This window comes from Eretmochelys imbricata, chromosome 10 (genome assembly GCF_965152235.1).
Source record: "Eretmochelys imbricata isolate rEreImb1 chromosome 10, rEreImb1.hap1, whole genome shotgun sequence".
Lineage (NCBI taxonomy): Eukaryota > Metazoa > Chordata > Testudines > Cheloniidae > Eretmochelys > Eretmochelys imbricata.
Window position 1 is genome coordinate 51818092 of NC_135581.1, and position 24311 is coordinate 51842402.

At 40.5% G+C, this 24311-nt stretch overlaps 2 protein-coding genes across 2 annotated transcripts in view; one reads left to right on the forward strand and one right to left on the reverse strand.

The window, feature by feature from the left end:
* The window catches only part of APH1B (aph-1B gamma-secretase subunit), a 106985-nt gene that overhangs the window by 39888 nt on the left and 42786 nt on the right, over nt 1-24311 (reverse strand). The gene's annotated exons all lie outside the window — the stretch shown is intronic.
* The window catches only part of CA12 (carbonic anhydrase 12), a 46453-nt gene that overhangs the window by 16641 nt on the left and 5501 nt on the right, over nt 1-24311 (forward strand). Inside the window, exons 4-8 of the mRNA XM_077828708.1 lie at nt 1963-2105; nt 8770-8865; nt 11159-11222; nt 12700-12857; nt 14671-14797. Of these exons, the coding sequence (XP_077684834.1) occupies nt 1963-2105; nt 8770-8865; nt 11159-11222; nt 12700-12857; nt 14671-14797 (588 nt within the window). The remainder of the gene's footprint in view (nt 1-1962; nt 2106-8769; nt 8866-11158; nt 11223-12699; nt 12858-14670; nt 14798-24311) is intronic.

Consider the following 24311-nt stretch of genomic DNA (forward strand, 5'->3'; position numbering starts at 1 on the left):
ACCTCTGAACAGCTTCCATATAAGGAGAGATTTAAAAGAGTGGGACTGTTCAACTTGGAAAAGAGACTGAGGGGGGATATGATACGAGGTCTGTAAAAATCATAAATGGTGTGGAGAAAGTGAATAAGGAAGAATAGGGAATTCTACACAAGAACCAGAATCACCCAATGAAATGAATAGGCAGCAGAATTAAAACTAACATAAGGAAGTACTTCACACAACAGACAGTCAACCTGTGGAACTTGTTGTCAGGGAATGCTGTAAAGGTCTAAAGTATAACTGGGTTTAAAAAAAAAAAAGAATTAAATAAGTTCATGGAGGATAGGTCCATCAATGGCTATTAGCCAAGATGGTCAGGGATGCAACCCCATGCTCTAAACCTCTGACTGCTTGAAGCTGGGACTGGACAACTGTGGATGGAGCACTTGATAAATTACCTTGTTCTGTTCACTCCCTCTGAAACATCTGGGACTGTTCACTGTAAATTTATTAGTCTCTAAGGTGCCACAAGGACTCCTCGTTGTTTTTGCTGATACAGACTAACACGGCTACCCCTTTGAAACCTGTCGGAAGACAGGCTATTGAGCCAGATAGACTATTGGTCTGATGCACTATGGCCATTCTTATCATGAGTCCATTCTTTAGGTAAGACCAAACCTTCTAAGGTCTGACCTCTGGTCTCCCCCTGTTCCCCCAAACCAAGTGGCTCTAAAGTGGTGAACAATAAAGGACAAGGAGAGCTAGTTGTCTGGAACCAGCACTCAAACAGAAACCCTAAATTGCTTTGCGTAATAAAAAATTCAGTCTCTGTTGTGGAGAACATCATTATAGCACATGCTGTTATAGTCCCTTATGTCCACAAACCTATTCAATGGCCTGTAAAGCACTGTGGTGTCATATTAATTCTTACATATAATTAGAGTGCTTCGTAACTGGTTCCCCTAGATACAGTTATCTACTTAAATTAGATTTAAAACACTGGAGCACAAGGAAAAGCTCTTTAACACCAGCTGAATAATTCATGTGTTGAGCGATGGTCCTTTATAGAGGCTCCAGAGATGTCTTCCTCTGGAAAAAGTGTGAAATGCACGTTTTGTTCCAAATCTGGGGCATTCCAGGGACAAAACATTACCCCTCTGGAAGTCACCTCAAAGTGAACTGCAAAGAAAGGGGCATCTTTTACAGTTCTTTATGATGTTCAGAAGTTGTCAAAGTTTAATGATAAAAAAACGAAAGCCTACATACAGTTTCTTTTCTAATTTTAATTCTACACAAGAAAGAACACAACCTCTCCCTTCCCCTTCTTTGCTGGAGGACCTTAGAAATGTTACGCCAGGCTGTAACCTGAGCTGCAGAATTCCCTCCATCAAGCTGAAGGGAGAAGAATGATGATTCTTAAGTTTGTGGCTGTAGCTTTTCTTGACATCACTCTTAAGGTTCATAACAAGGCTCTCAAGTAAGGAGAGGGAGAGAAGAACCTAATGTCAAATGTTAACAAAATACTTATTTAAATCTGGGGGAAATATTAGTTTATTAAGCCATCTTTATAAGTCACAAAAGAGCAGAAAAAGGCTAAAAAATGTTGTTTTGCTTCAGAGATCCCCTTTCATAAGCTTATGATGGGTTAGCAGAATTCAGGGAAGGGAGAAAATTCCAGTACAGACAGAGAGATCACAACTCTCCCATTCAATTCACATTCCATGTATTACATTCTACAAGAATATAGGGGGAAAATGTTCAAGACTCCCTTGAATTGCCTGGAAAGTTCCAAAGACTGCTAAAAATGATCATCTTCCAGATACTATAACGTTGGCATGTGCTGGATTCTGGGTTAAGAACCTGAATGGTTTATTCTGCTATTCTAATTCTCTGTATCTGATAAAGCCAGACACACTAGTTCTGTGCACCAAATGTGTCAACAAAGCAATATAATCTTCTCCCATATTTTTGGTCTACTTGCAGTAAGAATGAGCCTGTTTCCTACCATGCACATCAGAAAGCTCCCTTTCCAATACACTGCAACTCAGCTTCACCTACACTGGGGAAACAGGAACAAGCCAGAAGGCTCGGAGCACACAGTCAGTGGGAGGCATTTTGCAGCAGAGGTAAGATGGTCTCAAGTCACAAAAAATTGAAGGGAAAGTTAGACAGTTTCCACTATTTCAAAGCTAAAATTTGCATAGACAATGGTTGATGTATTCACCATTTGTGTTTAAGTACATTCTGCCAAAGAAGGCCAACAGGCACTAATTTAAGCACCTATGCTTTTAATAGTTAATATATCCCATATCAAGATGCTACAAGGTGCTCTGGATTGAGGCTGGACTCAGTAAATGGTATGGCTTTTTTTGCTATAGCATGACACTGGGAATCAAGAGATCTGAGTTTTACTCTCAGTACTGAAACTGACTTGCTCAGTAACTTCAAGCAAGTTGTTTATTCTCTTTCTGCCCCTCCACTCCCACAAACATTATACAGTTCTGTGGTAACCTAGAATCCTATTTTCAACGTCTCCAACTCAAGGAATATTTCCAACACACCTCTGAACAACATACTAACCCACAGAGAGCTTCCTACCAAAACTACAAAAAGGATTCTGGGTGGACTCCTCCTAAAGGTCGAAACAACAGACTGGACTTCTACATAGAGTGCTTCCGCCAACGTGCACAGGCTGAAATTGTGGAAAAGCAGCATCACTTGCCCCATAACCTCAGCTGTGCAGAACACAATGCCATCCACAGCCTCAGAAACAACTCTGACATCATAATCAAAAAGGCTGACAAAGGAGGTGCTGTCATCATCATGAATAGGTCGGAGTATGAACAAGATGCTGCTAGGCAGCTCTCCAACATCACTTTCTACAAGCCATTACCCTCTGATCCCACTGTGGGTTACCAAAAGAAACTACAGCATTTGCTCAAGAAACTCCCTGAAAAAGCACAAGCACAAATCCGCACAGACACACCCCTGGAACCCCGACCTGGGGTATTCTATCTCCTACCCAAGATCCAAAAACCTGGAATCCTGGACGCCCCATCATCTCAGGCATTGGCACCCTGCCAGCAGGATTGTCTGGCTATGTAGACTCCCTCCTCAGGCCCTATGCTACCAGCACTCCCAGCTATCTTCGAGACACCACTTACTTCCTGAGGAAACTACAATCCATCAGTGATCTTCCTGAAAACACCATCCTGGCCACTATGGATGTAGAAGCCCTCTACACCAACATTCCACACAAAGATGGACTACAAGCCGTCAGGAACAGTATTGCCGATAAAGTCATGGCAAACCTGGTGGCTGAACTTTGTCCTCACCCATAATTATTTCACATTTGGGGGCAATGTATACCTTCAAATCAGTGGCACTGCTATGGGTACCCACATGGCCCCACAGTATGCCAGCATTTTTAAGGCTGACTTAGAACAACGCTTCCTCAGCTCTCGTCCCCTAATGCCCCTGCTCTACTTGCGCTACATTGATGACATCTTCATCATCTGGACCCATGGAAAAGAAACCCTTGAGGAATTCCACCATGATTTCAACAATTTCCATCCCACCGTAAACGTCAGCCTGGACCAGTCAACACAAGAGATCCACTTTCTGGACACTACGGTGCTAATAAGCGATGGTCACATAAATACCACCCTATACTGGAAACCTACTGACCGCTATTCCTACCTACATGCCTCCAGCTTTCATCCAGACCACACCACACGATCCATTGTCTACAGCCAAGCTCTACAATACAACCGCATTTGCTCTAACCCCTCAGACAGAGATAAACACCTACAAGATCTCTATCAAGCATTCTTACGACTACAATACCCACCTGTTGAAGTGAAGAAACAGACTGACAGAGCCAGAAGAGTACCCAGAAGTCACCTACTACAGGACAGGCCCAACAAAGAAAATGACAGAACGCCACTAGCCATCACCTTCAGTCCCCAACTAAAACCTCTCGAACGCATCATCAAGGATCTACAACCTATCTTAAAGGACGACCCATCACTCTCCCAGACCCTGGGGGAAAGGCCAGTCCTTGCTTACAGACAGCCCCCCAACCTGAAGCAAATACTCACCAGCAACCACCCACCACACAACAGAACCACTAACCCAGGAACCTATCCTTGCAACAAAGCCCGTTGCCAACTGTGTCCACATATCTATTCAGGGGACATCATCATAGGGCCTAATCACATCAGCCACACTATCAGAGACTCGTTCACCTGCACATCTACCAATGTGATATATGCCCTCATGTGCCAGCAATGCTCCTCTGCCGTGTACATTGGTCAAACTGGACAGTCTCTACGTAAAAAAATAAATGGACACAAATCAGACGTCAAGAATTATAACATTCATAAACCAGTTGGAGAACACTTCAATCTCTTGGGTCACTCGATTACAGACCTAAAAGTTGCAATTCTTCAACAAAAAAACTTCAAAAACAGACTCCAAAGAGAGACTGCTGAATTGGAATTAATTTGCAAACTGGATACAATTAACTTAGGCTTGAATAGAGACTGGGAGTGAATGTGTCATTACACAAAGTAAAACTATTTTCCCCCCCCACCCACGTTCCTCAGACATTCTTGTCAACTGCTGGAAATGCTTGATTATCACTACAAAAGGTCCCCTCCCGGTGTTCCCCCCCCCCCCACTCTCCTGCTGGTAATAGCTCACCTTAAGTGATCACTCTCGTTACAGTGTGTATGGTAACACCCATTGTTTCATGTTTTCTATGTATATAAATCTCGCCACTGTATTTTCCACTGAGTGCAGCCAATAAAGTGAGCTGTAGCTCACGAAAGCTTATGCTCAAATAAATTTGTTCATCTCTAAGGTGCCCCAAGTACTCCTTTTCTTTTTGCAAATACAGACTAACATGGCTGCTACTCTGAAACCTGAGAAAGCACCGAATCAAAATGTTTGGCTACTGATTTTATTGCTTTAGCTCTTCACCTTGAAAGCTCTTTACATTGCAAGCCCTTCAGGGTAGGAATTAGTCTCTTTTCTATTTGTACAGCACCCAGCATCATGGGTCCCCAGTCCTGACTGGGGCCTTAAAGTGCTACCTTAATATAAATAATTACAACTAATAATATTTTCTTTTAACTATTGGACTTAGTTGTGAGATTAAATGTAAATTTTACAATCTATGTTGCCAGATTTGCATACTTGCTGCAGATAACACTCATAAGGCTTTTCAAAATTGATCCACGTGTTTTGCTTCGAGGTTCACATACATGTAAACTTAAAATGTCTGTACCATGCAGATACTCTAAATTCTGCTGCTTAACACCAATTCTAACTGGAGACTAGCGATGATGCAGACCACTGTTTAAGTAACAATGTGTAATTATGCTCTTTGTTGCATGACACAAACTCAAATACTCTCTGTGCAGTTCTGCGTGGGTTCAGTGTAGAAGATATGGAGGTGCTACGTAATCATTATATGAATAATGTCTGGGTCCTGGTCGGCAACATAAGGTTCTATATAGTTAGATTGGTTTAACAGAATTTCCCGTATGAATGTATTAGTCTAGCTTAATAGGGGGCTGTTGGAGAAACAAGCCGGGAAGCAATGCAATGGATCTAGCTAGGCCATACTCCAAAAATATTTATGGGGCAATTACAGGAAAATGGCCTACTTCCAGCCTCCAATCCGAAGTTACACTGTTGTTTTGCCAGTTCTGGACACTAACAGATCAAAGAGCTACAAAACAGTTTAAAACAGACATGTTCTCTGAGAAGAGACTGAGCAGCTTGTAAAGGAGTCATTCCCTGAAGCAGTGGGGAGAAAAGACTGGTGAGTTATGGGAAGAAACCATCACAGACTATAGCGGTCTTTGGGTGCCTGTAGGAAACTTAGACCTACCAGCATCCTGATGTGTCAGATGGGTAGGCACCTGGTAAACTAGACGTGCACATAATCTGTTATTGTTTTAAGATCTTTTTCTCTGCAATTGTTTTGTTCTAAACAAATAATGCTCGGCTGTCTGATTACTGGATACCACCGCCAGTGTTCTTGGTGTTAACAGACCTGCAGCTATGAACTATAAATTAGGCCTGCTGAGGTAATCACAGTTAGCACCTGGGAATGGCAGTCCAAGGCCTGATCTGAGAATGGGAGAATTGCATGACCCCACCACAAGAGCAGTGATTGCTTGAGGCCTGAGTGGGGGTGCACCTGCGCAGACCAGTAGGGGTCTGTAATGGTGACAATCAGTTCTAAATGCATACAGCACAATTAATGGAAATCAATTTTAGTAATCGGCCACTGGATTTAGCAATGAATAATTATATGCTTAATTTATTCAATTCATAGTCCCAGAGTAATTACAAATCTATCTGAAATTGAAGTAGGATTAAAGTTACAATTTTAGGCTAAGGACAATACCCATACCCTTTGCTGAAGCTATTGGAAAGGCAATTTCTTTCTTACAGGCTAACTCCAAAAGTGGAGACTTCCCCTTCTTCAGTGGCTGTGGGAAGGGGTTCTGTGCAGTTCAAATATTTTTCAGAATAAGTTTGTCTGTTACCTTAAATCCCTGCTCTACACATACCAAGTCATCGCAACGGTGAAGCTGGAGAAGTCCAGTCAAACATAATTCATTAATGAAGGCTCATTCTGTTGGATGTATATATGTTAGCTGGTTATGGGTTGGAATAGGGGCAGGGAAGGGTTGTTGTCAAGGTGGGAAGCTAATGCCTATCTGAGGCCACTTCGTTCATATGGTAATTCATAAAACTTCTACCAGGAAATTTTCTGGTTTGGAATAAATAGCTTTGGGATAGGCACAGAACAATGCTGTTTGGCCCTAGGAGGAGATATGAGGCCAGAGTCCTCTCACACGAACACCAGCATGACTCAAGATTGACTCCATTGACTTCAGTAGAATTCCTCTGGATTTATATTGCTGCAAAAGAAAAGAAAATCTGGCTCATAGCCACCTACAAGCTAGGTGCATAGTTTTATAACTGCCTATTTCCTACATGTAGCAACTAAGGGTATAGCCAATCTGGTTTTGGCTTGATTCACACACTTTAACATGAAATAACTGCACAGCTGGTGACTTGCTCAGCTATCCGAGACTACATCAGAGAGCCAAACCACAATATTATCCAATTAACACACGCAATGCTCATGTTAAGCGAGTTAACTGCATAACTGCCGAAGAGTTTGCATAATGTTATATAGTAACAGTTAACAGATGATGTTTCATGTCGGATAGGAAAGTAGGGTAAGGTACGTAGCAAAACCCAGGGGAAACCTTAGTAAGTCAGGCTTCCATCAGAGAATTCCCAGTGCTCATCTGATGTTTTAGTGGAAAATTTGCAGATTGTTAAAGAGTGATCCATCAAGCAAGACCCAACCAAGCATCAGCTTCCAGAAAATTATTTTGTTTTTACTAATAATCTTTAATTGACAGGTACCTATACGTGAGGTCTATGGGAATCTTAGCAACAATAAATTGAACACACTATTTACACTAAATTCTTGATTCTTTTTTGAAAACAGTAAGCATATCAAAATTCAGTATTAGAGTTCTATGTTCCCAAATCACTGTGAACTGAGAGACTAAGTACGGTCACCTGTCATGCAGCTGTTCTCTCTTGCAAATTACTATGTGAGTGCCTGATCCTGAACCATTAGAATTTTTCCATCTACTTTGATGGTACAAAAGTGGATCCAAAACCTTTTTTGCAACTGTTTTAAAAAGTTATTGTAAAAAAATCAGAATATTTGTTAAACACAGGTATGTAGAGGACTTAATTTTAAATACCCTTCTCTTCCATGTCCTTTTTGTAGTTCTCCAATAAGCACAAATAACGGTGCTGTTGGTAGACCCCATTCCTCATTCTCTTGCAGCCTATTTATTTATATTTCCACACTGACAGCTTCAGTTTCATCATGTTAACATTTCTTGTTCAAAATATTTAACTTTACAAGGCAGTTCTAAAACTGTTCAATTTCTGATGAAAAAGAATCACAGGCCAGGTGTTTTAATGTTATTAAAGTACAATAAAGAAATTCAGAGTGAATTTTTATGCATGATTGATGTGCATGTAAGTGTGTTCACTTGGCCATTTCAAGTTTGGGCTGGGATTACTTTTAAATGACTTGGCCTCTCCATGATCAGTCTCAGGGTCAGTATGAGGCATAGACACCACAGGCCCATGCTGAAGGCAGTAGCTTCTGGCACTGTGTGATTTAATTTAAATAAAATAAAGTTTCTCATCCTCATGGTCATAAAGGAAAGCTTGAAAATGTAATCCAGGGTAACTGATGCAGTGACATCTGCCTGAGTCTGCAGGCAGTGTGAAACAATAGCTCTTAAAGGGGTGAACTGTACCATGAGTCTCAATGGGAATTAACCCCAAGAGTCACTGCTCTGGTTCCCACCAAATCCACCCCAGCAGAGGACTCTGTGTGACAGGAGAAGAGTACAGGGTGCCCATCACACCCACCCAAGCAGATACACCTTGATTACTGTGGCAGGTACTGGGGGGGCGGGGAGAACACCTGCTATTGACTCTGCCTCTCTGTGGAGGACAGGGGATCCCCGCCAATCATGGGTGAAAGAAAGCAGCACCATAACACTGCCTTTGCTTCTCTGAAAGGGGAGAGGGCCTCCTGCCACTGCTAAAGGGGAAGATGTTAGGAGGCCTTATGTTGTGGTGTCTAGGGCCCTGGATTGTTTTATGACAACAGAAATGCTACCATGAGCCAGAGGTGATAATACCGTTACTTCTCCCTCTTTGTAGCTACATATTGTACATTATAACTCTGACAAATACCCCGATGTAACAGCAGCAATAGACAAATCAGATGGGCTAGCAGTTTTGGCTGTTCTCATTGAGGTAAGATGCATGCCTTGTGCTTTTTTCATATTTAATAATGCTATAATTAAAGTATCTGTAAGCTTTAAGTACAATGAGATGACTGGGATCAACTTGGAGTTCATCAATATTGGCATGTCTGGATATATGGTCTCTCTCTTCCACTCCACCTACACACACATGTATGGCCAGATTCTGCCCTCCATTATATTTCTGTTTACTAGGTGTATAGTGCAGGAGAAAAGATTTTGAGTATTCACTCGTTATTTTATTTTAAAATATATCAGGCATGTTCATATCCTTTTGAATTTGCTTTCCACAGACTAAGGAGCTGGTGAGTTTCTCACAAATGACAGTAGAAAGTGAAGATCAAGTCTGCACATTTGAATATTCCCAGATAGTAAAGGCAGTTGTATATGTAGCACGGAACACTGTTTAACACAGTAGGGGTCACCAGGCTGGCAGAACCCTGACACAGGTAATTAATTATAGAAGACTAAGGTGTGACCATACCCTGCACAACTAGTACTTCACAGGCACACAGTTCCTTTGTATCAATGAAGCTGGTGGTGAAGAAAAAATTATGAGACAAGTAAATTCAGTGAACCTTTCAACGCAGCAGGGGGACAGGTTTCCACACCTAACCCTGACACAGAGGCAATTAAATAACCCAGTCAGCAATCTGATGGAACCTCCTGTAACTCTGCCAGGCAAACATTTCCAATTACTTTGTGTAAATGTGACCAAAAAAGGCTAGCTATAAACTCAGCATTGAGCTAATGAACTTTACAGTAGAGCAGATTGGAAAATGTGTTTCCCCCCTAAAGAACATTTTGACTTTTTGTCAACAAAATTGAAACCCCAAAAACTTTCAGCTTTCCATCGAAAACCTGAAAGTGTTCAAGGAATGCAGACACTTTCTGAGAAAAGTTTTGTTTCTTTGAAAACCCAACTATCTTAGAAGTCTTCTGGTTTTTCTGCAAAATGCTTATTATATAATGCTGATTAAAAATCAAATAAGGATATCTCCAAATTTAACATTATTTACTTATTTCCATCTGAGAATTTCAGAAACATCGTGGCTTTCAAAGTTGAACTTAGGACATAATTTTTTCTGGTTGCCAGATGAGTTGCTGAGAATCATCTCCAAATTATTAAGAAAACAGGCATTGATTCAAAGCTATAGCAGCCAGTCTCTTATTGGATATTAGAGTTATGACTCTCACCACTGGTCCTGACCTTCTAACAGTATCATTCTTTATTTTGGATTGCAAGCAGCAGACTAATGGTTTCTGGTTGGCAACAGAAAGCCCAAAATATGCTACCTATGGCTATGACTAGAAACCCATGCATGATCTAAGAAACCTGTCAGCATAGAATTAGCATGTATAAAGTTCTTAAAGGAAACAGGCTTCCATTTCTTTGCACAGCAGGCTAGCCACTGAAAGGCTACATGTTTTTTCAAACACACACCATAAGGCGTGTTACAGAATAAAGAATGTAGGCTTCATCTAAAACCTTTCTGGTCTGAAGTCTTCTGCTCCATAATGCTGTTCTGCAGTAAGGGACCAATCCTGCAGTCCCTGTGAAGAAATCACTTCCACTGAAGCTAGTGGAAATTCTAACTATATAAAGGATTGCAAGACGAGACCCTATCAGGTAACATTTTATGAAGAACTGTGTGGAGTTTCAGCTAATGAGAGTTGTGCAGCTATATGCTTTGGAAATTTATCCTACAGTCAGATATTACTGGTTATTTAGTTTAAGACCACTGTTATTCATTGAGTCTAAGGCCAGAAGGGACTATTGGATCATCTAGTCTGACCTCCTGTTTGTCACAGGCCTTTAAATTTCACCTAGTTATTCAGAAAACACTATTATACAGATCACTTTAATTAATACATAATCATTGAACTGATTTAATGCAAAATATTTCTCCTTGAACATTTTAGTTATTTAAGGTTTTAACTTTGCAATTCATCATACTGCAAACAACTGATAAGCCATAATTATGACAATTTAATATTGTGTAGTGTGATAAAGAAATCAAATACCCCCAGGCTGCAGCTTATTATTTAAGAGTGTATTGAAATGGAGAAGAAGGATAGAACAGACTAAACAAAACAATCCCAGGGCACAGCCTTAATTTCTACATCAGTCTATGTTATTACATCAGTATTGGTGTTGTTGGGTGAAAAATTTCACTAAAAGATGACACTGTCAACCAAATGTTGAACACCAGTTGTCTGGAGAATTTAAGATTATGCACACAGAGCCCTGATTACTTGGACAGCTGTTAATCTATTTGTTACAGAAAGGCCCATTCAATCCATCCTATGAAAAGATCTTCGGTCATTTCCAGAACGTGAAATACAAAGGTGAGTAGCTGTTGTATGCAAAAGATCAATAGTGGCTGAGTGTATCAGAACCTTATCATTGGGATTCATGCAGGGCATGTCATGCCTTTGTCAAAACTGCTTCAGAACAGTTCCAAGTACAGTGCACTCCTCTTAAGGGGATCATACAGCTAGCTTTAGGTACACTTCTGTTCATTAGTATCACATGTTCCTAACCAGGTCGGATGACTTGCATGTGCTGTTCCTTTGGTTACTTGCTCCTCAATTTAGTATACAGATAGCTGATTTATGCAAATAATGATAATGATACTCACTCCCAGTAAGCAAATGGCTAGAACTCACAGGATTTTTTCCTCAGGTGTCTTTTAAAAAAAAAAAAAAGGTGTTCGTGAATGCAATAAAATGCAGACAATGTTGATGAGATGTATAAAAACATGGTGTTGACAAGAAAATCTTCAGCATAGTGGCAAACACACTCAAATCATTATGAACAGCAGACAGAGTATTTCAAACCCAGTCCTCTGTGGTTGGAGGTGTGAGTGCAGCATGGGTTGGTATATCCACGCTAGCTTTAATCAAGCTTGCACAGCTAAAAATAGCAGTGAAGATGTGGCAGCATGAGCTTCAGCGCAGGTTAGCAACTTGAGTACGTACTCAGGCTCCTTGGTGCTGAAGCCTGCACAAGTACGTCCTCTCTGCTATTTTTAGCTGCGCTAGTTAAATTAAAGCTAGCATAGATACACCTATCTAAGCTGCAGTCACACCTGTGACTGCAGTGTAGACAAACCCTAAATGTCTGGTTTCAGAGTAGCAGCCGTGTTAGTCTATATCCACAAAAAGAACAGGAGTACTTGTGGCCCCTTAGAGACTAACAAATTTATTAGAGCAAAAGCTTTCATGGGCTACAGCCCACTTCATCGGATGTATAGAATGGAACATATAGTAAGAATATATATACACACACATATATACAGAGGAGGTGGAAGTTGCCATACAAACTGTAAGGGGCTAATTAATTAAGATGAGCTATTATCAGCAGGAGAAGAAAAACTTTTGTGGTGATAATCAAGATGGCCCATTTAGACAGTTGACAAGAAGTTTTGATGTGTGAGGTCTAATATTGGGTAGTTGCCTGCACTGCTTATAAAGAAATTCATCCAGTAGTGCACCTGAGCAGAGTGCACTCAATAGTAAAGAGCAACTTTCCTCATTAATCACAACCCTGGTTTGATATCCAGGTGTAACATGTCAGACTTGTATAAGAACAAATTTAGAAGTGGTTTAATGAACTACATTTCTATATTAAATTGGGTCTAGCATCTATCAAAGTACACTTTTTCCTTTTTCATTGAGATCAAAATGCTTGCTGAAAACAAATTTGCCCTACTGGCAAATCTGTGCAGAGATATACAGCAAACCAATGCAGTCCAGTAGAAAGTCATGATGATGAGAGAAGTGTGATGAAGAATATGGAATTAACATGGATTCTCTCTTTCAGACCAGGTAGCTCTAGTCCCAGGTTTTGACATCCAAGAACTGCTTCCTGACCAACTGGATGAGTATTATCGCTACGAAGGATCCCTGACAACTCCTCCTTGTTACCCTAGTGTTCTCTGGACAGTTTTCCGACACCCAGTAAAAGTTTCACAAGAACAGGCAAGTTTAAGTAAAACAGATATTTTCTTATTTAGCCTGTCATTGTAGCCTAAAGTCTGATATTAAATTAAATGCTAATAAATTAATCTGTTTGGTGTTTATTAAGGAATGTTAAATTTGTATTCTCATTTCCTGGATTTCAAATAGGAAGTTTTCCATAAGGTCTCATAAAACTAAAAGATGTGATTACTAACATTATTCTTGGAGTGGGGAAAAAAATTATTTAATCTCTTTGATCGATCATACTTCGTTTGCAATTGACATGCAAAGGCCATGGGACTGGATGGCTCTTTAATTCAGAACAACACATTATGGTCCAAATTTTCAGTCCCTCCTTAACAGAATCTTTATTTTTCTGCCCACAATTTTGTGAATAAAAAATAACTGGTGGTGCAGTATAAGGTCACTTGAACTTCCAAGTACCTGACTGCCCCTGAAAATTAGATACAGGACACCTTAATTCTGTCTGCTAACCATCATAGGTGAAAAGTTTCACCCACAGTTAAACAGGCACAGAGAGATTTGTGTTTGAAACTTGTAGTCAATCTGTATTCTTCCTTTGCTTCAGCACTTGCTGTCTTCATGCAAGTATCTTTCACAAATTGCCAGGCCAATCCTATGTAACAGTAACATCTAGATAGGAACAACTTCTAGCTTTGATTTTGGTTTCATAAAACCAAAGCCTAACTGGTGAAGGGTTATTTGGCAAAACCAAAGCTACCTTGGTTTTTACCAACCTCTGTCTTCATGTGCATCTCTTAGAAACTAATTAAGCTTTTTCCTCCTCTCAGGTGGTCAACTGATAAACTAGTAGGAAAAGAATAGAAATATGTTCTATACTGAGTTATATAACCCCCAAACACCAGCTTCTTCTGACCCACATCAGGTGGAAAGAGCTTAGCTAGCAACTTACAAATAAGAAATCCAAACCGTTTTATCACAGAAATCTATGATCAAGTTAGCAGCTGCACTCCTTTTGGTGAGCATTCATTTCTATGACGCTCACCATTGCATGTGCATTCCTTACCTTACCAAAATATCCAGCTTATTAAGATTACTTCTATTACTTGCTTCAGACTTGGACTGTTTGCACTAATATTTCAACCACCCAATCGTGGAAGGAAACTTTCCCTCAATAATAATTCTTCTATGCTAGTCCTTTTATTAACTTAAAATCAGATCCACTCATGTGTTACCTATTCTAATCCAGGTCAGACAGCAGGAATGTCTGGGGACTTTTTTGGGGGGTTCTGCATACACAGATATCTGTTTGCTGTGTTTTGAGGTTTAAGAAAAACAAGCAGAGAACAAGTCTACAAACACTCATGAAACAAGGGCTTCCTCTTCCCCATTTTCCTGACAGCTAAATATCAATTATTAGGGTTACTCTAACATAATTAAATTAAGTTCATATATGGACATGGAGAAACAGCCTTTTAGACAATTGACGTCAAACTGTTTGCACACCAAATTATATTTGACATAAGTGCTGGAACTAGGGGTGCTGCCAGTTGCATCCCCTGGCTTGAAATGATTTCCATCATATCCAGGGTTTACAGTTTGGTTCAATGGCTCTCAGAACCCCCATTATGAAAATTGTTCCAGCACCCCTGACATTTGGGCTTACACAGCACATTGCATTTGTAGCTACTGCATAACTGATCCCACCTCCTTCATGCATTTCCGTGTGTTGAAACAGTCCCTCATTGGATGGAACTGATTCTCAGTGTCATTTGAGCATAAGAAGATGTCTAAACATACCCACCTTGCTTTCTCTATACACTGGATGCTGAATTGTATGTTTTGTCCCTAGCTGCTGGCACTGGAAACAGCTCTGTACTGCACACAGCCCAATGACCCCACGCCCCTGGAAATGGTTAATAACTTCAGACACATTCAGGAGTTTGATGAAAGGCTGGTTTCTGTCTCCTTCCGTCAAGGTAAGTAAAATAAATGCCTGTGTAAAGAAATGGTAAATAGTTATGCATGTGGATTTGGAATACTAGGTGCCTATAGCATTGCTTTGGTTTCTTCAGGCACAAAGAGATCAGTAGGAGTTTTCACACAGTATTGTTTCCCCTTACATTGCTGTCTCCCTTTTTCTCCTCTTACAGTTGCTTACATGAGCAATTGTATGAGAGTAAGGTGTATACAAAGTTCTATTTGTCACCCATTAGGATCAAGTGAGCAGATCCCACTCAGTCATTGTCCTTTGATCTTGGAGAGTAGAGTGAGGAAGATCAGGCAGGGGAAAGTGTATTGGGAGCCTCAGCCCTTCCTGTCATGTTCAATGGGAAAATAACTTTTTGTATTACTTACACTAGACAGTTTTTCTCTCTAATTTTAAATCTTTTAGTTCCAGTCACTGTTTTAAGTGGCATTATGATCATGTACACCCTCCAATTCCATGTTGCCAAATTTTCCTCATTTTAACTAGCCTATGTAAGCTTTTATCAATTAACTGTAGCATACTCCATAACTGCACTGCAGTCCCACATCTCTGGACCCCAAATGTATTGTTTAAAAACTTCTGCTGAGGCTCCAATCCTGCTCCAATCAAAGTCAATTACAAAATGCCTGCTGACTTCAATAGAGACAGGATTGGGCCCTGGGGAAATTTCATGAGATATGCAATTTGATTTTAATACACAAAAGAAAGGGCAGAACTTTCCACGGCATGTTACAAATTGGAAATCTAGTAATGCAGAGAATAGTGGAAATGTATTCCTTTTTTATAAGTATCTGATTAGAATGAGGCAGAATATGTTAACCTTTGGGGAAAAAACTACATACTTTTACATTTTGGATTGAAGAAAGACCATTTTTTGATCCAGTCTTGAGGCCTAATCCTGCCAGCATGTATGAGAATAAAATTATTCCAATCCAGTGACCACTAAACTCAACAGGTGTCTTTCCATGGGCTCTGAATTAGACTGTAAGTGTTTGCAGGGTCAGGTACTTAGCATGTGTGTTTTTAATTTAAAAAAACAAAACAAAAATTGCACCTTGACATTGGAAAGAGAGTTCAGCCACGGTGATGTCAAACTCACCTGGTACATGATAATTATTGTGCTGACCACACTCTTAAAAGGAATCATAATTTTCCATTGCAGGGGGACTGTTTATGGGGATCAGGTTTCAGAGTAACAGCCGTGTTAGTCTGTATTCGCAAAAAGAAAAGGAGTACTTGTGGCACCTTAGAGACTAACCAATTTATTTGAGCATGAGCTTTCGTGAGCTACAGCTCACTTCATCGGATGCATACCGTGGAAACTGCAGCAGACTTTATATATACACAGAGAATATGAAACAATACCTCCTCCCACCCCACTGTCCTGCTGGTAATAGCTTATCTAAAGTGATCATCAGGTTAGGCCATTTCCAGCACAAATCCAGGTTTTCTCACCCTCCACCCTCCCACACAAATTCACTCTCCTGCTGGTGATAGCCCATCCAAAGTGACAACTCTTTACACAATGTGCATGATAATCAAGTTAGGCCATTTCCTGCACAAATCCAGGTTCTCTCACTCCCTCACCCTCCTCCAAAAACCCACCCCCATACACACACAAACTCACTCTCCTGCTGGTAATAGCTCATCCAAACTGACCACTCTCCAAGTTTAAATCCAAGTTAAACCAGAACATCTGGGGGAACGGGGTAGGAAAAAACAAGAGGAAATAGGCTACCTTGCATAATGACTTAGCCACTCCCAGTCTCTATTTAAGCCTAAATTAATAGTATCCAATTTGCAAATGAATTCCAATTCAGCAGTTTCTCGCTGGAGTCTGGATTTGAAGTTTTTTTGTTTTAAGATAGCGACCTTCATGTCTGTGATTGCGTGACCAGAGAGATTGAAGTGTTCTCCGACTGGTTTATGAATGTTATAATTCTTGACATCTGATTTGTGTCCATTTATTCTTTTACATAGAGACTGTCCAGTTTGACCAATGTACATGGCAGAGGGGCATTGCTGGCACATGATGGCATATATCACATTGGTGGATGTGCAGGTGAACGAGCCTCTGATAGTGTGGCTGATGTTATTAGGCCCTGTGATGGTGTCCCCTGAATAGATATGTGGGCACAATTGGCAACGGGCTTTGTTGCAAGGATAAGTTCCTGGGTTAGTGGTTCTGTTGTGTGGTATGTGGTTGTTGGTGAGTATTTGCTTCAGGGGCTGTGGGTTTTTGGAGGAGGGTGAGGGAGTGAGAGAACCTGGATTTGTGCAGGAAATGGCCTAACTTGATTATCATGCACATTGTGTAAAGAGTTGTCACTTTGGATGGGCTATCACCAGCAGGAGAGTGAATTTGTGTGGGGGGGTGGAGGGTGAGAAAACCTGGATTTGTGCTGGAAATGGCCTAACCTGATGATCACTTTAGATAAGCTATTACCAGCAGGACAGTGGGGTGGGAGGAGGTATTGTTTCATATTCTCTGTGTATATATAAAGTCTGCTGCAGTTTCCACGGTATGCATCCGATGAAGTGAGCTGTAGCTCACGAAAGCTCATGCTCAAATAAATTGGTTAGTCTCTAAGGTGCCACAAGTACTCCTTTTCTTTTTGCGAATACAGACTAACACGGCTGTTACTCTGAAACCTGTCATTATGCAAGGCACTGCATTTAGCCGTATGGAGTGGAAATCTATCAACTGCATGAAAAAACTTGCACAGATACAGACAGACATTTCCAAATGCAAACAGATGGACATCGTACCAAAAGGACTGAAGGTAAAAAATCCATTACAATCTACATACCACACAGACTATGCTGACAGCTTGTGCCACACGCTCTCAAAGAAACTGCGGAATCACCTGATCAACATCCTCTACAGCAAACAGGGAAAGATTAAGAATGAGCTCTCAAAAATGGATACTCTCATAAAAAACCAACCTTCCACACAAACTTCCTCGTGGCTGGATTTTACTAAAACTAGACAAGCCATTTACAACGCACACTTTGCTTCTCTACAAAAGAAAAAGGACACTAAACTTTCTAAACTACTACATGCTACAAGGGGCCACAGCAATGGTTCCCTCAACCCACCTAGCAATATTGTTAACCTATCCAACTATACTCTCAGCCCAGCACAAGCAGCTGTTCTATCTCGGGGCCTCTCCTTCTGCCCCTCCACCCCCACGAACATGATACAGTTCTGTGGTGACCTAGAATCCTATTTTCGACGTCTCCGACTCAAGGAATATTTCCAAAATACCTCTGAACAACATACTAATCCACAGAGGTCTCCCTACCAACACTATAGAAAGAAGGATTCTAGGTGGACTCCTCCTGAAGGTCGAAACAGCAGACTGGACTTCTACATAGAGTGCTTCCGCCAACGTGCACGGGCTGAAATTGTGGAAAAGCAGCATCGCTTGCCCCATAACCTCAGCCATGCGGAACGCAATGCCATCCACAGCCTCAGAAACAACTCTGACATCATAATCAAAAAGGCTGACAAAGGAGGTGCTGTTGTCATCATGAATAGGTTGGAATATGAACAAGAGGCTGCTCGGCAGCTCTCCAACACGAGTTTCTACAAGCCATTACCCTATGATCCCACTGAGAGTTACCAAAAGCAACTACTGCATTTGCTCAAGAAACTTCCTGAAAAAGCACAAGCACAAATCCGCACAGACACACCCCTGGAACCCCGACCTGGGATATTCTGTCTACTACCCAAGATCCATAAACCTGGAAATCCTGGGCGCCCCATCATTTCAGGCATTGGCACCCTGACAGCAGGATTGTCTGGCTATGTAGACTCCCTCCTCAGGCCCTACGCTACCAGCACTCCCAGCTACCTTCGAGACACCACTGACTTCCTGAGGAAACTTCAATCCATCGGTGATCTTCCTGATAACACCATCCTGGCCACTATGGATGTAGAAGCCCTCTACACCAACATTCCACACAAAGATGGACTACAAGCCGTCAGGAACACTATCCCCGATAATGTCACGGCTAACCTGGTGGCTGAACTTTGTGACTTTGTCCTTAGCCATAACTATTTCACGTTTGGGGACAATGTATACCTTCAGATCAGCGGCACTGCTATGGGTACCCGCATGGCCCCACAGTATGCCAACATTTTTATGGCTGATTTAGAACAACGCTTCCTCAGCTCTCGTCCCCTAAAGCCCCTACTCTACTTGCGCTATATTGATGACATCTTCATCATCTGCAGATGTCCTTGAGGAGTTTGACACCTAGAAGTAAAAATAACTCATAACAATGGATTGCACAATCCATTGTTATGGATGTAAAATTAGCCGTCTTATTAGGTTGAAGTCTAAAGATACAATTGGTTTAAAGAATTTATTATGTAGTGATAGATAATGACAATTGTGTATGAGGGGCTTTTGCATAAATGCCTGCACCTTTGATGATGAGCTTTGCTGCATCTCAGTAAGGTTTACTTAGCTTATTTGTGCAAAATGAACTGTAATGACCAATGTTTTGCTCTGAAATCAGTCAAAACCATTAAGTGGGCTATCACTGAGTTGTACAAAGCCCTTGGAGTGCTGGCACATTCAATGTGTTGCTTTGGCAGATGGGTCTAAGTCAAATACTACACATCTTCAGACTGATTACTGAAGCTTAAAACAAATTAAGAATCCAATCCAGCCAAACAGTCAGTCTGCAGATTAATAAAGGCACATGTTAGTCTATCCATTACAAAATCTTAAGGCAACAGTATCTACTTGTTATTCCACTTTTTGTCAAACGAACAAAACACAGGCAGGAAATTGTGCCTCTCTCAGGAAATTGACCAGACTAGCTATCCTGGAATAAACTATTGTGCAATAGTATTCAGAGGGGAACTCTATTCTGGAATAAATCACTTTATTCAAGAATAATTAGTCCGCAATAACTATTCTGGTCAATTTCCCCCATGTAGACAAGCCCTTAGATAAACATACAACTACAAAACAGACATATGAAATTTAGAGATGGGCCCAAACAAATCCCAGATTAAAAACTCCCCCCAAATTGAGGGTAGTTTGGCTCCATATCTGATCATATCTAGCCCATTCCTCAAATGGGCTGCATCAAAACTCTGGCTCCAAAAACCATGGAGGTTTGGAAGGGTTTGGAATCCAAACCCAGATATGCATGAAAATTTGATCACTGGCCCTAACCTCTACAATGGGCTGAAGCAAAGCTCTAAACTTTGGGGTGTGTGAAATCCAGAGGAGGCTCCAGATTTCAGTGTTGTGGCTTGCACCCACTTCTACTAAGATGTACATACAAAACCTCTGTGAGCAACATCTTTATCCCTTTAATACACGCTATACGGGAGTAAAACACAATCACAAAGACTTCTATTAAATGTGTAAATGCCTTGTTCTGAACTATTACATATAGCCTAGACAGTAATATTTTAAATAAATAGACATATCAATTTCCTTGCTCTTTAAGCACATTTTTTCTGATCAGTTCTAATATTCATTTAACTAGACATTCCTTTCTACTTATATTGGAGGGGGAAAAATCTACAATACAGAGCAGGCTGGATGTATTAAATAGCAAAGCATGTCTTCCCAGTTTTGTGATATTTTCCACGAATATATTAAATTCCCACACCTTGTCTTCTCCAATGCTTCAGTGTCAAAGGCTACTTTGCTACTTACACTACTGTGTCTCCTAATTACTGTGTCTAATTAATTAACCACGCTTGCTGGGAACTACGAAATAGTTGCCTCTCAGGGAAAGCCCTTATGGAGCAGATGCATTTGAAAAGGTCAGATTGGCGTTTTGGCACTAACAGCAATTCAGGGAACTTTCAAAAGTGCCTTTAAACTGAATCAAAACTCTGGATTCATCATGGGTTTAATGTACCTCGGGTTCACTCAGGCCTCATTTTTGTGCATATAAAAGTCAACTATTTTCACTTGCAGCACTTGAGGAGGGACAGTAGTTTAAGAACAGATGCCTCACCTCCCTACATTTTTGGTTAAAGTATGAGTAAAATGTATCTAGAGTTAACAGACGTTAATGGTGAAGGGGAAGCAGTTTTACACTTGATGAAAGAGGTCAGTATAACACTTTGCATTTAATTAGCACCTTTTACCCCAAGTTCTCAAGGCATTTCACAGCCCCCTGGCAGCATATTCATTATCTCCAATTTACAGATGGGGAAATTGAGAAACAGGAAGACTTTCTCAAAGTTTTACAAAAAGAAAAGGAGTACTTGTGGCACCTCAGAGACTAACAAATTTATTTAATCATAAGCTTTCGTGAGCTACAGCTCACTTCAGCTTATGCTCAAATAAATTGGTTAGTCTCTAAGGTGCCACAAGTACTCCTTTTCTTTTTGCGAATACAGACTAACACGGCTGCTACTCTGAAACCTGTCGAAGTTTTACAGGAAGTGAGTTCCAGAGTGGGACAGAACCCAGGAGTACTGGCTCCCAGCCTTCTTTGAACTGTTAGATAACACACCTGCCCTGTCAAAATAAAATGCTCGATGACTGCACTTCTACAAATAAAACTTTCAAGACTCTTGAATCTAACTCAGTTCGTAGTTAACAACTAAAAAAAACCTGGCTTCTGCTTTTTCCCATCTTTATTAACAGAAGGGATAAAATATCTCAAACACTACAAACTTAAATCCCAATCTAAAACCCAAGTGCAAGTAAAAAAAAAAAAAGCCCATACACAAATAAACCTAAATTACTGTAAGGACAGTTCTGTGATTTTGACTATAAAGAATGAGTCTGAAGTCCACCCAGTTTTAAGTGCCTAGCTTTAGAAATGGTGTCCATTTTATAGTCTTGAAGCTTTCAAATTCCACTCCACTGCGTGAGTTCTACCGAGTAACAGAGAGTTGCTGAAAGGGACATACTCTTCTACATAACAGATGGAATTTTAAGACTCCAGACAACTGGAAACATATTTAGTGTACCTGAAACATTTAGACCTTTTCTATAATGCCCTTATGTCACTGGGCATTAGACTTAGATTTACATTGTAAAAACACTTAAATCCAAATTGGCCTGACCGTTCCCCAAACCAATAAGGGGCAGTTTCCGATTTAAGTCAGTAGAGCTATGCTAATTTACACCACCTGAGAATCTGGCCCTAAATGTTTCTAATAGCTGGAATTCACAAAAAGCTAAGATGGCTAATTTTTCTGAAAGGTGAGGTTCATAATCTTCTTCATAGATAAAAACGTTAGGGTCTCCGGCTATTTTGAGACAATAGGGGGAATAGGGTGACTTTTCTCTTCTGTATTTTGTTTTTTTGGAATAGGTCAAAATATTTGTAAATACACTAAGGTTTGAACCATAATTTGTGTATCATATTTTGTTCATAATGGGAAAAATCAGGTATGAAACTTGAGTCTACATCACATGCAAAATGTTAACATATGGGCAAAATAACTTCAGCATTTAGCTGGCAGTATGAATATTGACATTAGTGAACCAATCTTCACCAACCTCACTATTTTGTTTGATCATTTACTCCACAGCCCATCAAATGTGTTGCAGTCAGAGGTACCCAAGCTGGAATTTCAAGGACTCCAAAGTTCTAGGGGTCTAGGGGATCCCAGGTTTCAGTTTGTCCAACTATAAAGATAGGGAAGTACTTGCTAGAGTCAGATCAGGGTTCAAATTTCTAGCACCCTGAAAATGAAGGGTTTTAGCCCAGGCCCATTTTTACTGTGAAACAAACAGCTGAGCAACATTCAGTCACACCTCCACCAGGAAAGCAGAGGTGTGATTCATTGAGGCTACATCAAAAACTGCTTCCAGGCACAGGAAATTTTTTGAAGCTGCAGTCCTGAGAACTGGAACATTCTATAGCTATCCTGTATTAATTATCTGACTTACTGTACCATCCCTGCTTATGTACCTATATTTTTGTTCCCTTCTGCATGTTTTTTTATTCATCCAAGTAAACCCTTCTCAAATTAAATTTGATTTGCTCCGGCTCAAAGAAAAACAACTAATTAGCAACTATAGGTAGAATCCTTCTCCTGGAAGACCCCTACTCATACTTTTTTCTCCTAGTCAAAATTCTCATTGCTTCCATCAGGGGATTCTACCCATGTAAGGGGAGCAGAGTACTGGAATCCGTCTCTGCTCTGCAGAATTGAGAGTAGGACTGTGCTCTTACTCTAAGCTTCTGCTTTGGAGCTTCATACCAGCCACAGTTTGTTCTGCTGGAAGCCTTGCAAACTGAGCACTGTGTTTCTTAGAAGGACACTGTCAGTGTAAAAACCAAAAATTCACGGTTGTTTGAAAATGCTTTGCAAATTCTTACAAGTAACACATACTATTGCTATGACTGAAAGGGGAAAATATTTTAGTTTTATGTCATGCATTTGTACAGTCAGTTTCATTCTTTCGTCCTCTATACTCCCCCCCCCCCCCAGTTTGTTGTTCTTCCACACAGACAAGAGGGAGAGAACTACTTTTTTGTTTTTAAATAGGAAATTGAGATTGTAAAACCACAAATAGGTAGGGAGCTGCCAGGGCACATGCAAAACTTTTAACTCATGTTTATAAACTTACTAGGCTTCACTAGTCTTGATGGTGTCTCTTTAAGATGCAGACAATTTCCTAACTCACTGTCATGATGTTTTAAATATATGGGGTGAAATTCTGGTTCCATGAAGTCAGTGGGAACTTTGCCATTGACTTCAATGGGGCTAGGATTTCACCGAAGATTTTTAACTCCCAGGTGTGCAAAGTGCATTTTTCTCAGGTTTTTTTAGTTAATTTTTAAATGCAGTTTATTGTATCAAGAGATCATTGCACTATAGACCTTGCATTATCTCCAATTACAACAGTGGGTAGGGTGACCAGACAACAAATGTGAAAAATCGGGATTGGGGTGGGGGATAATAGGAACCTATATAAGAAAAAGGCCCAAAAATCGATGAGGAGGTGTCAATATCAATTTTTTGGGAGAGGACTACATCCACCCTGACTAAATTGGCCTTCAACATTGGTTCTCCACTTGTAAGGTAACTCCCTTCTCTTCATGTGCCAATATATATTGATGCCTGTATCTGTAATTTTCACAGCATGCATCTGAAGAAGTGGGTGTTTTACTCATGAAAGCTTATGCCCACATAAATCTGTTAGTCTTTAAGGTGCCACTGGACTCCTCGTTGTTTTTGCGAATATAGACTAACACAGCTACCCCTCTAATAAATTGGAAATACTTTCTTATTTCATGTAAGCAAAGCCCTGAGTGCATTGGGAATAAATTACTTCAGTGACTATGTGCAATTCACAGACAAGAAACACTGGTCATCTCTAAATTTTTTGGCAGTTCTGCACCTTGACTTTTTTCATTGCATGCTATATAAAAGCTGTGATCAAAGCATCCCTTCCACTACTGAAAGTACACAATCGTTCCTTATTTTTTTCAGTAGCTGCAGCAAGTATCTTGTTCAGGAAAAGCAGGATCTTTCTGCTGCATTAAAACTAAATTCC